The sequence below is a fragment of the Saimiri boliviensis genome, chromosome 6 (genome assembly GCF_048565385.1).
Source record: "Saimiri boliviensis isolate mSaiBol1 chromosome 6, mSaiBol1.pri, whole genome shotgun sequence".
NCBI lineage: Eukaryota > Metazoa > Chordata > Mammalia > Primates > Cebidae > Saimiri > Saimiri boliviensis.
The window spans coordinates 49,013,380-49,025,785 of NC_133454.1; the positions used below are offsets into that span (position 1 = coordinate 49,013,380).

Genomic DNA, 12,406 nt, shown 5'->3' on the forward strand with positions numbered 1-12,406 from the left:
TGTTGGTGTATAAGAATGCTGGTGACCTTTATGTGTTGATTTTGTATCCTGAGACATTGCTGAAGTTGTTAATCAGCTTGAAGAGCTTTTGGCCCAAGACTGTGGATTTTTCTAGATACAGGATCATGTCATCTACAAACAGAGATAGTTTGACTTCTTCTTTTCCTCTTTGGATGCCCCTTATTTTTCTCTCTTACCTGATTGCTATGGCCAGGACTTCAAATACTCTGTTGAATACATGTGGTGGGAGAGGGCATCCTTGTCTTGTGCCACTTTTCAAGGGGAGTGCTTCCAGCTTTTGCCCATTTAGTATGATGCTGGCCGTGGGTCTGTCATAGAAGGTCCTTTTTATTTTGAGATATGTTCGTTTAGTATTTAGTTTATTGAGAGTTCTTAACATGAAGAAGTGTTGAATTTTATCAAAAGCCTCTTCTGCATCTATTGAAATCACATGGTTTTTGTTGTTAGTTATGTTTATGTGATGAATCACATTTATCTATTTGCATATGTTGAACCAACCTTGCATCCCAGAGATAAAGCCCACTTGATTGTGGTGGATAAGCTTTTTGATGTGCTGCTAGATTCAGTTTGCCAGTATTTTGTTGAGGATTTTTGCATCAATGTTAATCAAGGATTTTGGCCTGAAGTTTTCTTTTTTTGCTGTGTCTCTGCCAGGTTTTGGAATCAGGATAATGCTGGTTTCATAAAATGAGTTAGGAAGGAATCCCTCCTCCTTGATATTTTGGAATCATTTTAGCAGGAATAGTGCCACCTCTTCTTTGTACATCTGGTAAAATTCAACTGTGAATCTGGCTGGTACTGGGCTTTTTTTGGTTGGTAGGCTATTTATTACTGACTCAATTTCAGAGGTCATTGTTGGTTTGTCCAGGGATTCTATTTTTTCCTGTTCAGTCTTTGGATAGTGTATGTGTCCAGGAATTTATTCATTTCTTCTAGATTTTCTAGTTTATGTGCATGGAGGTGTTCATAATATGCTCTGATGGTTGTTTGTATTTCTATGGGGTCAGTGGTGATACGCCCTTGTTGTTTCTGATTGTGTCTATTTGCATATTCTCTCTTTCCTTGTTTTAGTCTAGCTAGTGATCTATTTTATTATTTTTTTCAAGAAACCAGCTTTAGGATTTGTTGACCTTTCAAAGGATTTGTGTGTGTGTGTGTGTGTGTGTGTGTGTGTGTGTGTGTGTGTCTGTGTGTGTGTCTCAGTCTCCTTCAGTTCAGCTCTGATTTTGGTTATTTCTCGTCTTCTGCTAGCTTTGGGATTTGTTTGCTCTTGGTTCTCTAGTTGTTTTAGTTGTAGTGGTAGGTTGTTAACTTGAGCTATTTCTAAATTTTTGTTAGAAATATCTGTTAGAGCATTTAGTGCTATAAATTTCCCTCTTAACACTGCCTTAACTGTGTCCCAGAGATTCTGGTATGTTGTATTTTTGTTCTCATTAGTTTCAAAGAACTTCTTAATTTCTGCCTTAACTGCTTTCTTTACTCAAAGTCATTCTGGAGCAAGTTGTTCAATTTCCATGTAATTATGTAGTTTTGAGTGCATTTCTTAGTCTTAATTTCTAATCTGAGTATTAAGATTTCAGTTATTTTGCATTTGCTAAGGAGCATTTTACTTACGAGTATGATTGATTTGAGAGTATGCACTACATAATGGTGAGAAGAATGTATATTCTGTTGTTTTCAGATGGAGAAATCTGTACATGTACATCAAACCCTTTTGATCTGGTGCTAAGTTCAGGTCCTCAATATCTTTGATAATTTTCTGTCTCAGTGATCTAATTTTGTCAATGGGGTGTTAAAGTCTCCTGCTATTATTATGTGGCAGACTAAGTCTCTTTGAAAGTCTCTAAGAACTTGCTTTATGACTCTGGATGTTTCTGTGTTTGGTGCGTAATTATTTAGGATAGTAAGATATTCTTGTTGAATTGAACCCCTTACCAATATGTGTAATGCCCTTCTTTGTCTTTTTTGCTCTTCGTTGGTTTAAAGTCTGTTTTGTCTGAAATTGGGATTGCAACCCCTGCTTTATTTCTGTTTTCCATTTGCTTGGTAAATTTTTCTCCCTCCTGTTATTTAGCCTATGTGTATCATTGCTTGTGAGAGGGTCCTTTGAAGACAGCATACCAATGGATCTTGGTTCTTTATCTGGCTTGCCACTGTGTTTCTTGGGACATTTAGCCCATTTACATTCATGGTTAGTATTGGTATGTGTAGATTTGATCCTGTCATCATGATGTTAGATGCTTATTTGCTGATTGATTTATGTGATTGTTTTATAATGATACTGGTCTATGTACTTCAGTGTGTGTTTGTAAAGGCTGGTAATGGTCTTTTTTCCCCATATTTAGTGATTCCTTCAGGAACTCTTGTAATGCAAGTCTGGTGGTAATGAATTTCCTTAGCATTTGCTTATTTCTCTTTCACTTACGAAGTTTAGTTTGGTCAGAAATGAAATTCTGGGTTGGCATTTCTTTTCTTTAAGAATGTTGAATATTGGCCTCCAATCTCTTCTGGCCTGTGGGGTTTCTGCTGAGGGGTCTGCTGTTAGTCTGATGAACTCTCCTTTGTAAGTGGTATGACCTTTCTCTCTAGTTGCCTTTAGTATTTTTGCTTTCATGTCGACCTTGGAGAATCTGATGATTGTATGTCTTGGGGATGATCTTCTTATGAAGTATCTTACTGGAGTTCTCTGCATTTCTGAATATGAATGTTGACCTCTCTAGCTAGGCTGGGGAATTTCTCATGGATGATATCCTGAAATATGTTTTTCACATTGGTTCTATTCTTCCCATCTTTCAGGGACATCAGTTGGATGTAGATTGGGTCTCTTTACAGAATTCTATATTTCTCAGAGATTTCACTCATTCCTTTTTATTCTTTTTTATCTATTCTTCTCTGACTATCTTATTTCAGAAAGCCTGTCTTCAAACTGTGAGATTATTTCCTCTGATTGGTCTATTCTACTGTTAAGACTTGTGACTGCATTATGAAATTCTTGTAGTGTGGTTTTTCAGCTCTATCAGGTTGGTTACATTCTTTTCTATACTGGCCCTTTTGTCTGTCAGCTCCTTCATTGTTTTATTATGATTCTGGCTTTCTTGGTGTAGGTTTCAATGTATTCCTGTAACTCAATGAACTTCATTCCTATTCATATTCTGAGTTCTGTTTCTGTCATTTCAGCCATGTCAGCCAGGTTTAGAACCCTTGATGGAGGGGTGTTGCGTTTGTTTAGAAGAAAGAAGGCATTCTGACTTCTTGAATTATCAGGTTTATTGTGTGGATTCTTTCTCATCTTTGTTGGTTTCTCTAATGTCAATCTTTGAGATTATTCACCTTTGGATACTTATTTTTCTTTTATCTTATTTGATGGCCTTAAGGGTTTTATTGTGGTATAAGGTGGAGTCAGCTGACTGGCTTTGTTTCTGGAAGATTTTAGGGGGTCAGTATTCAGCTCCCAACTCTTGGACTGGATGCTGTGACTCTGGGGGACATGTATTGGGCCTTGAGGTTGTTTTCTGGCTCCTCTAGGTTAAGAATACACCACACTGGGGGAGCCAAGGTGATCCCGAACCTCTGGTCGCTACACTTCAATGGGTGGTGTTAGCCCAAGAATGTCCTATTGTGGTGACAGTGGGACCTCAACTTGTTTGCTCATGCCAACAGCAGCGGAAGACCTGTGGCAGGGTGCTAGTGAGTGCCAGAGTGCCTGACTCCCTGCAGGCGTTTGCCACAGTGCCACCCTGGGGGAAGAGGGTCCCTGCTGGTGACTGTGTACACGGTCATGCTGAAGGTTGTACCTTCTCTGTGCCTCACAAGCAGTGGAGATTGCTCCTAAAGGGGGAAGGATCCACTGTATTCTTTGCCAAGCCAGCACAAATGCAAGGTGCTGACAAGGGTGCGAATGGCTGGCTCTATGCCCACCAAGACTCCATCTGAAATGGTGGTCAGCGAGAAGGGGAGGAGCAGTACTGCACTCCCGTGCTCTGGCCGGGCAAGGAAAGCAAAACCTGCCCTTTCTTCTCCCAAGGTAAGCAGATACTCATCAGCAAAGTAATGTGGGGAGCTGCCCTGAGCCCAGGGGAAGCTGTGGTGTAGAGAGGGAGCATGGGGGCTGGTGCATGGTGATGGGGGTACCCTGCTGGAGCTCTCCACTCATCAGGCATGGTCTGCCAGTGCAGAAACTATGGTGCCGGCCCCCAGGGTCCTCGAGACTGCTCAGCAAGCATGTGTGGCTAGGCTGGGGCCCCAGAAGAGGCCAACAGAGCAAGATGTCCTCAAGTTGGACTGGCCCTGTCTGATGGGCAAGGCCACCCTGCAGAGTTCAGGTCTGACAATTCCCCTAGGGCTAAAGTCTCCTATGGGAGCAAGTTGAGCCTAGGGGGATAGTTGTCCGGGGCCATGCACCACTACAGGCACTACCACGCCCAACCCTCTAGGCTCTACATCAACTGGCTTGCCAACCCTACCCCTTCTCTAAGCAGCTCTCTCTGCCAACTCCATGAGGGTCTGTGGTGGTTGAGGGGATTTCTCCTGCCAGGGTTCCAGAGGCCCATTATAACATCAGGTTGCTCTTTGCCAGTTCAACTTACTCATTCCCCCCGAGGCTTTGGGGGCCAATAACAAGCCTCAGTACATAGGACCCTCATGCAGGGTTCCCAATTACTCCCATTCCTTCCTGCTTCTGTGTCTCCCCTACATCCACTCTCAGTGTCTTCCCTCTGAAGATCTGTTAGGACCATACGAGCCATCTCTGTCCCTCAGTGGGAGCTGTCCCACCTGGCTGTGTCTCGTCAGCCATCTTGCCTGATCCCAATTTGAAAAATATTTCTGGTGGAGTTGAATGACCACCCATTTCAGCAGCTTACTCTTCACTTTAAGCCCAGGACCAAACTGAGCCATAGTTCCATGGCAGAAGCAACAGAGACTCCTTCCAAGTCTCCTCGACTAACATGAACTCATGGAACTAGTCTCTGATCTTCTAACATCATGAGGTTCATGACACTGGCAATTTAGAGAGTGGGTTAACCCTGAGATCCTTGTCCAAGGGAAAAAGTGACCATAAAAAACTGTAAGGCAGAAAGGTCATCGGTTACCTTGTTTTGTTTCCCAAGGCCAGGTGTGAGGAGGATGTGGATCTGTTCAGAGAGGTTATCTACACACTCCTGGGACTCCTGATGAACCTGTGTCTTCAGGCTCCCTTTGTCTCTGAGGTATGGCATTCTGTCTCCCTGGGACAACCTGCACACATTCTGTGGCATAAAACCATTCACATGTTCACGCAGAGAACAGAAGCATGTACACTCACACACTGGCCGTGGAATGGGGAAAGCTGGAGGGATGCACTCTCCCTTTGCTCTGCTGAGGGGTGGATGGGTCACTCAGTCATGTATTCACTCAAAACAGATTGAGTATCCAGGGTGTGTTGAGCAGAGTATGAGGTGCTGCATTCACAAAGTCAAATAAAAGGTGGTTCCTGCTATCAGGTAAGCTCTGGAGTTAGGGGAGGTAGACGTAGGAAGGAATAAGAACAGTAAAAGATGGTGTTGTGAGGGAACCTGAGCACAGTGCGGTGGTGCTAAAAAGGAGAGGGGCTCAGAAGAAGCTCCACCGAGAATTCAGACTGCCAGAAGATTACACATTCCTGCTGGCCTCTCCCCATTGTTGTAGGTTTGGGCTGTGGAGGTGAGCAGAAGGTGCCTATCTCTACTAAACAGCCAGGATGGAGGAATCCTGACAGTAAGTTTCTCCCGGGGAAATCCAGAAGTAGCTTCCATTGTTTTTTTTTGTTTTGTTTTGTCTTGTTTTATTATCAGTGGTCCTTAATCTTTTTGAAGTTGCCACCCTTGAGAATCCGCTGATTCTCCAAGATATGGTATGGATATACTATTTAGAATAATGCACACAAGCACATAAATGCCAGGTTTTGTCTACAGTTTCAGGAATTTGGTAACCTCCTTGCAGTGCCCATCATCTGTGGATCCCCTAGAATCTAGGAGCCTGACTTAAGAATCCCTTTTCTGTATGGTCTGAAATTTAACCAGCTTAGAGGATATGATCAATCTGATTTGTCCTATTTCAAAATATCCTTTGCAAATTGGACAGATCAAGTGTCCACCTTATTTAGAATCCCTTTTTTCCATAGCAAAAAGAAAAGCCAGGTCTATGTTTTAAGCCAGTCGTCCTAGAGGTTGTTTGTGCATAATAGTTTTCTCCTCTTTTTAAAATATATGCTGGAATGGCTCTCTCAATTCTATCTGACATTTGGATAAGAAAACTGAGAAAGGCCTATATGTTAGCACAGTGCATCAGGAAAAGAATACTGGTATGATTCAAGAGGCCATTTGCCATCACCCTAGAACGTGTTCTTTACTCACATTAGTGAATTCCACATGTGCCACGCTGAGTGCTTCCCAGATTGCTGAGCAGGGCAGCAGTTTCACCATGGGCATCTGGTCCTTGTCTAGCAACAGTCTCCACTGCCTTGGGCCTGAAAAGGGATCCGTGGTGTCAGCTATAGCAAAATTCTAGGATCTTTAGGAAGCAGATTAGGGAAACAAGATTGATAATACACAAGTTTATCTTTTCTCCCTCTGGAGACCTCATTAAAATGAGATTAAAGCCATTGGAGGAAAAAAAAGTAAGAGACCTCCATTGACGGTGAACAGGCAAGTGGTTACCAATAGGTAAGTAATTATAACAAGTTTTCTGAAGATGGAGAACAGCTGCAAGGGTGGCAATTAATGAGGCAGGGCTGAGGAAACCTTCTTGTAGAGTACAGATGGAGGAACACGTCACTGGGCAGTAGCAGGTTTGCCTTACAATGCCCGGAAGAGGATCAAGGTTTCAAAATTCCCACTACAACAGAAAGCAAGTATGAGGCAGTGGAACTGTGTTTGCTTGCAGGCATCTATCCTCCAGGCATAAAATCAGAACATTTTTATCTCTAAAGAACTGAAAATCTAGAGGAAACATTTTTCTTTCTAGTATATGGGGGTGCTACCTCTCTACCTTTCAGTCACCAAACTTCCCATAAACATAGCAGGCCCAAACATATTTGTATTGCTTTTTTTGTACATGTGATTGGGCAGGTAAGGGTCACCAGACACTGCAGGAAAGCCACACACATAAATAGGAAAATCAAGATAAACATAAAAATCAATCCAAAAGAAATAGAGATGATACAGGAAACAGAAGAAAAAAATAATAACGATCATTTGTATCCTGAGATTTAAGATAGTCATATCCATAAAACAGTAACAGCTTGCCATTTATTTATTTTAAAAAAAGGAAATAAGAGCTGGGAAATAAAGTAAATGAACTATCCCGGAAAGTAGAACAAAAGACGAAGATCAGAGAAATGAAGACAAAAGACACAGAAGACCAATCCAGAAAGTCAAACATTTCCTAATAAAGGGCCTGCTGAAATCAGAGCACTGGAAGGAATCCCAAGGGAGAACTTCCTTTCTCAGAGTTAAACTAGTTGCTCCTGTGTGAGGCTGAAATAATATGGGCCTTTGGGTGGCAAGGGACAATGGTTACAGCTCCTTTATAGTTTTATTAAAAAGAACAGTGCTTGATATTATTTGGCCATCATATTTTTTATATCTTGCTTCCAATATTAATGATGGCCCTTTGCCTCACCAAACTCCCTGTTAACTTTTAAATGTTGTTAGCAGTTCTGAAAAGGACATTTAATTATCCTCTTTCTGCTGTACTCAGAGAGCTGCTGGTGTTCTGAGCCGGACCCTTGCTTCCTCTCTGAAAGTTGTTGAGGAGGCCTTGCGAGCAGGAGTGGTAAAGAAAATGATTAAATTCCTGAAGGTAAAATAACATTATTGGTTACACCCTCTGAAATTTACAGAAGTCTCCCACTTTATTCGGGGAACGGCATTAAGGTGGGATTTGTTTGATTGACATGCTGCCCTTCCTCCCACGCTAGATTTTAAACTTCTTGGATAGGGATTTGCTTCTGCCTGTCTACTCAGACCATACTCTGAACATCAACAACAGATTGCTGATAAATAAGAAAATTGTTCATTAGCTACATCTATTAAAAACTGCTTACCCCTCAAGCCTAACTTTAAAATATATGGCCTCTGTTCTGGAAAAAAAAAAAATGATCTGAGTGACTTTCTGTTACGTTTCTCAAGCACATTGTTTTGATGAGGTTTTACTGCTCATGATGCTTTGTATAGTTATCTGGAGAGTGCTGGATGGAACTCCATCTATGAGACATGTAGCCTGCAGAATTACCACGTAACCAAAGGATGTTGGGATTTCCCCGTGAAATGAGTGCAGTGAATCTAAGCGAGTCAGTAGAACAGTTATCTGGATTCACCTGCAAGGGTGAGGGGGATTATTAGGCTGCCATCTCAGAATCCCACCTATGATGTGTGTGCCCATGAGGTCTGTGCACACATGTTAGTGTGGTGACGCATGGCTTTTATTCATAAAGCATCAGGCTGAGTGGGGCAGGGAAGCATGCACTGGGGGCTGCTGTGGGGGCAGGGCTGTCATGGGGCAAGGAGGCAGCACAGGGGGTCTGAGTTTAGGCTGCCACTTGAACAATGACTATCATTCATTATGAATTTTGCAAACCCACCAAAAACTGCTGATGACATGCATACCCATGCATGCATGCATACGTGCACACATGCCTTTTAAAGACACCACGTGGGTGATGGTTACGGGCTATGTTTTACTGTTGTCACCTCTGAAAATGATCTAGGTTCCTGATGTTCTCCATGCAGGACTGTCAGTCCTCATTCTCGAATGGTAAAATGACATGGGAGGGCCTTTTCCTCCCTTTTTGGTAGATCTGCCATTCATCAGCATCATTCTCTTCTCAGCCATTTGCTAAAAAAGCCCTCCAGAGGCAATTACTCATGTGTACATGGCAGGCCTACATTCCTGTCGGGGTGAGGGCGGGGTTAGAGAGGATGCTGGAAGCATATGCCCTTCTCAGTGGAATTCTCTTTTCAGCGTTTAGGAAGCCACTAGCACTATAATAACTGTTCTCTGTGGCTTCTGGTCAAGAGCAATCATAGCACTGATTTTATTTTTCTAATTTCATTCTGAAATCTAGGCAGGAGGCGAGACTGCATCACGTTATGCTGTAAAGATACTAGCTATCTGCACGAATAGTTATCATGAAGCTCGGGAAGAAGTATTAAGACTGGATAACAGTAAGTGACGATTTCCTTAAGAAAGCCGTTGTCCCCCGAGTTTCATCCACCCTTGAAGGTGCAAAGGGAACTGTGGCGGGAGGAGGAACTTAGCAGCAATGCTGCTGACCACGCCCAGATTCCATGTTTACAGAACAAGATGTTTCACCTCCACATCTGAAAGCATTTAATTAGCCTTTTGTTTGCACACAGGTAGATTCTAGACAGGAGAGAATCTAGAGGGCTCAAAGATAACAGGGTCAAAGCTAGGAAACTCCCTCCTCTTGCCAAGTTCAGTTCTCTGCCTTCACGGAAGGAGAGCGGGGAAAACACCTTCAACGTTTAATGAACAAGGGGAATATCGGAGCCTGAGCCTAGCTTTAGTCTAGTAACTTGCACCGGCCATAGTTATTCACAGTAGGCTTCATAGGAGAGGCGGCCCGCTAATGTTCTTTTTACCAACTCCCTGGAATGCACAGAAGAGGAACTGAAGGAGGCTCCACCATGGAAGCAGGAATTTTCTTCTGAAACTGTTTCATGCCCTACAGGTATAAGTTGCGGGCACATTGCTTCCCACCTGGGGGCTGTCACATGGGGCCTCTCACTCTGGTGCAGTGAGAGGTTGAGAACAGGGACTTCTGAGAAGACAGACTTGTCTGACACATAGCGTTCATTCGTCTAACAACTATGTTGTGCTGGGCCCTGTGCTGGGAACCCGAGACACTTCAGAGATTTAGCAAGGAGTTGAGGAGGTTCCTGTGCATTCAGTGAATGTTTGCTGAGGAGTGAGTGAACAGGTTCTGCTGCAGAGTTACAGGGGAAGCTCAGAGCCCGTCGACAGCTCCCTGCGCCCCTCCTGTCCTGTTGCCAGCCTCCTATTTTGGGATTTGAAGGAGCTGTTGCTTGTTCTCTTCCCTGCAGAGTTGGGCATTATGATGAAGCTGCTCAGCTCGGAGGATGAGGTTCTGGTGGGCAACGCTGCCCTCTGCCTTGGTAACTGCATGGAGGTGCCCAACGTTGCATCTTCCCTGCTGAAGACAGACCTCGTGCAGGTCTTGTTAAGGCTCGCAGGCAGTGACACGCAGAAGACAGCTGTGCAGGTGAACGCAGGCATTGCTCTGGGGAAGCTGTGCACAGCTGAGCCCAGGTACGTTGTGGACTGGGAGCCAGGCTAACCCAGTGTCGGTCCCATTGTGGAAAGAGCTGCTGAGTTGAGGTGCTGTGTTTTGTCTAGACTATGTGCCACACAAAACGCTGTGGGGAGCCCTCATGATTTCTCTGCAGACCTAGGTTAAGCCCAGTAGCTGCTTCTCTGAAGAAAGCCTTGCTAGAGGAACTGGGAGCTCTCATGCTCCAACCAGAGAGGGCATCGGCTTGTCTGATGAGGACTCACTGCTCATACTTGCTGCCGTTGCCTTCTCCATTCCGTTCTCCGCCGTTCTTCATCCCTCTCCCTGTCTCTTTATCCTCCTTCCCCTCCCTCCCACCCCACCTTCCCTTCTCTTTCCTCTTTTCTCTCTGCTCCACTTTTCCAGAAACACTCCCACTTCATGTTCTTTGCCTCAGCCTAAACAAGTGGAGAAATGGCCAGCAAGGGTCACACGTTCATGCAGGAAAAAACAGAGTGGAGAAGCAAAGACACAGAACAGCGCATCGAGGCCCCCAGCGAGTGAGGACAAGAGATGTGGGCTGTAATTGTGCTTCTCTGTGGGCTTCTCTGTTAGCTCAGACCTCTGCTCTGCTGTGCTGCTGTTGCGCTGTGTGGATGCACCTCATTGCATGTGATCTGGGAGGTGTCCACATGTGGCTGAGTGAAGGAGCCCTGCTATAGAGCAGGGGTAAACCTTGGGGCTGGGTGAGAGAGGCTCCTTCCCTTACAACTACAGGCCTTTAATTCCTCCTCTGTAGAATGAGGGTGTTGGCCTCGGTGATAACTAAAGTCCTGTCTAGTTCTGTCTGGTGGTTCAGATGGAAGGAATAGTTAAAATTTTTCTTCTGTAGAAAGCAAATATATTAGCTAGGGTGACTTCAAAGTGGAAACCTCTGGGGGAGTTCCCAAAAGCAAGGTCCCATCTGATCAGCCTGACACACCTGCCACCTCCAGCGAGTGTTTTCAGTGCTTTGTGGGCCTCGATCATACTTATCCCTGAGATTTTTAGGGCACCCCATTGCCACAGCCACCTCCTGTTTCCACCCAGAGTGATAAGCTGACATTCCCAGCCAGCTTCCATCTGAGAGGGGGTTGGTTCTGGGCTCCAGAAGTCTGAACCGTGGCACTTATATCCTGGGTTGTGTGTTTTGATTATGACAGGTTTGCTGCTCAACTAAGAAAGCTTCATGGCCTAGAAATTCTCAACTCCACGGTGAAATACATCAGTGATTCTTGAGAGATATGGCATCTGCGTGCACTTGGGGAACACACAGACACACACTATGAGTTGTTCCTGCACTAATAAAGACCTCTGAAATAACCGCTCTGGAATCAAGTATTCTTTTTCAGAGTGTTTGCATGTTGGGTTTTTGCAGGTAATGAGAGAGTGGGCTGGCTGCTATGGTGGGCACTGTGCAGTGGCTTATTGTTCCCTCCTTTGAATGTTCCGTCCTGTTCGGTAGAAGCTAGAAACCGTCTCACAAAAAGCCACCTTCCCCAGACTCTCTTGTAGAAACGATTCTAGATGGGAACTAGTGGCCAGTCCAATGCCACTTTCCACCCCTTTTGCTATTTTCTGCTGGCAGTGTGCCAGAAACATCAGATTTGTTGGTAGCAGCATTTCAGCATCCGTTTTCCAGCTGTGGAGTGCTAAGAGAGAGTTGCATTGGCATCATCGGTGGCCGGCAGCTGACTCCTGGCCTGCAGCCACCGTACGTGCTCTTAATTCAGTAGGGTGAGTGGTAGGTGGTGTGTCCCCTGTTAGCAGAGCTCTGTGTGAATCATTCTGGGAATCATTCCTGGGGGTCTCTCCTGGCACCCTCCTCCAGCCCATCTGGTGGGACTATAGGCACCCTGTTCCATGGATTAGATTGTTTTCTGCTTAAGGTGCCAAAGCACAGGCATCTCTTTCTGCAGTGACTGATGCAAATGAGTTTATTTCCCTGACCCACCTTGTACTCTCACCCCATCCCCAAAGGCAATGCTCCCTTCCAGTTGCCCCAGGGTCACTCTAAACCAGGGTCACCTGTGGACTGCAAGTCCCTAAGTGAGACGTTCAATAAGTGACACTACT

At 44.6% G+C, this 12,406-nt stretch overlaps 1 protein-coding gene across 8 annotated transcripts in view; it reads left to right on the forward strand.

The window, feature by feature from the left end:
- The window catches only part of TTC12 (tetratricopeptide repeat domain 12), a 51,205-nt gene extending 39,548 nt beyond the window's left edge, over window positions 1-11,657 (forward strand). For 4 of the 8 annotated variants that reach the window (XM_074400604.1, XM_074400607.1, XM_074400600.1 and 1 more), the window contains 7 exons: window positions 5,130-5,228; window positions 5,686-5,754; window positions 7,738-7,839; window positions 9,104-9,203; window positions 10,104-10,329; window positions 10,718-10,873; window positions 11,494-11,657. In XM_074400604.1, the coding sequence (XP_074256705.1) occupies window positions 5,130-5,228; window positions 5,686-5,754; window positions 7,738-7,839; window positions 9,104-9,203; window positions 10,104-10,329; window positions 10,718-10,873; window positions 11,494-11,569 (828 nt within the window). In that variant the 3' untranslated portion in view covers window positions 11,570-11,657. The remainder of the gene's footprint in view (window positions 1-5,129; window positions 5,229-5,685; window positions 5,755-7,737; window positions 7,840-9,103; window positions 9,204-10,103; window positions 10,330-10,717; window positions 10,874-11,493) is intronic. The other 4 variants (XM_074400601.1, XM_074400605.1, XM_074400603.1 and 1 more) reach the window with 4 other exon arrangements.
- Window positions 11,658-12,406: the final 749 nt, after the last annotated feature.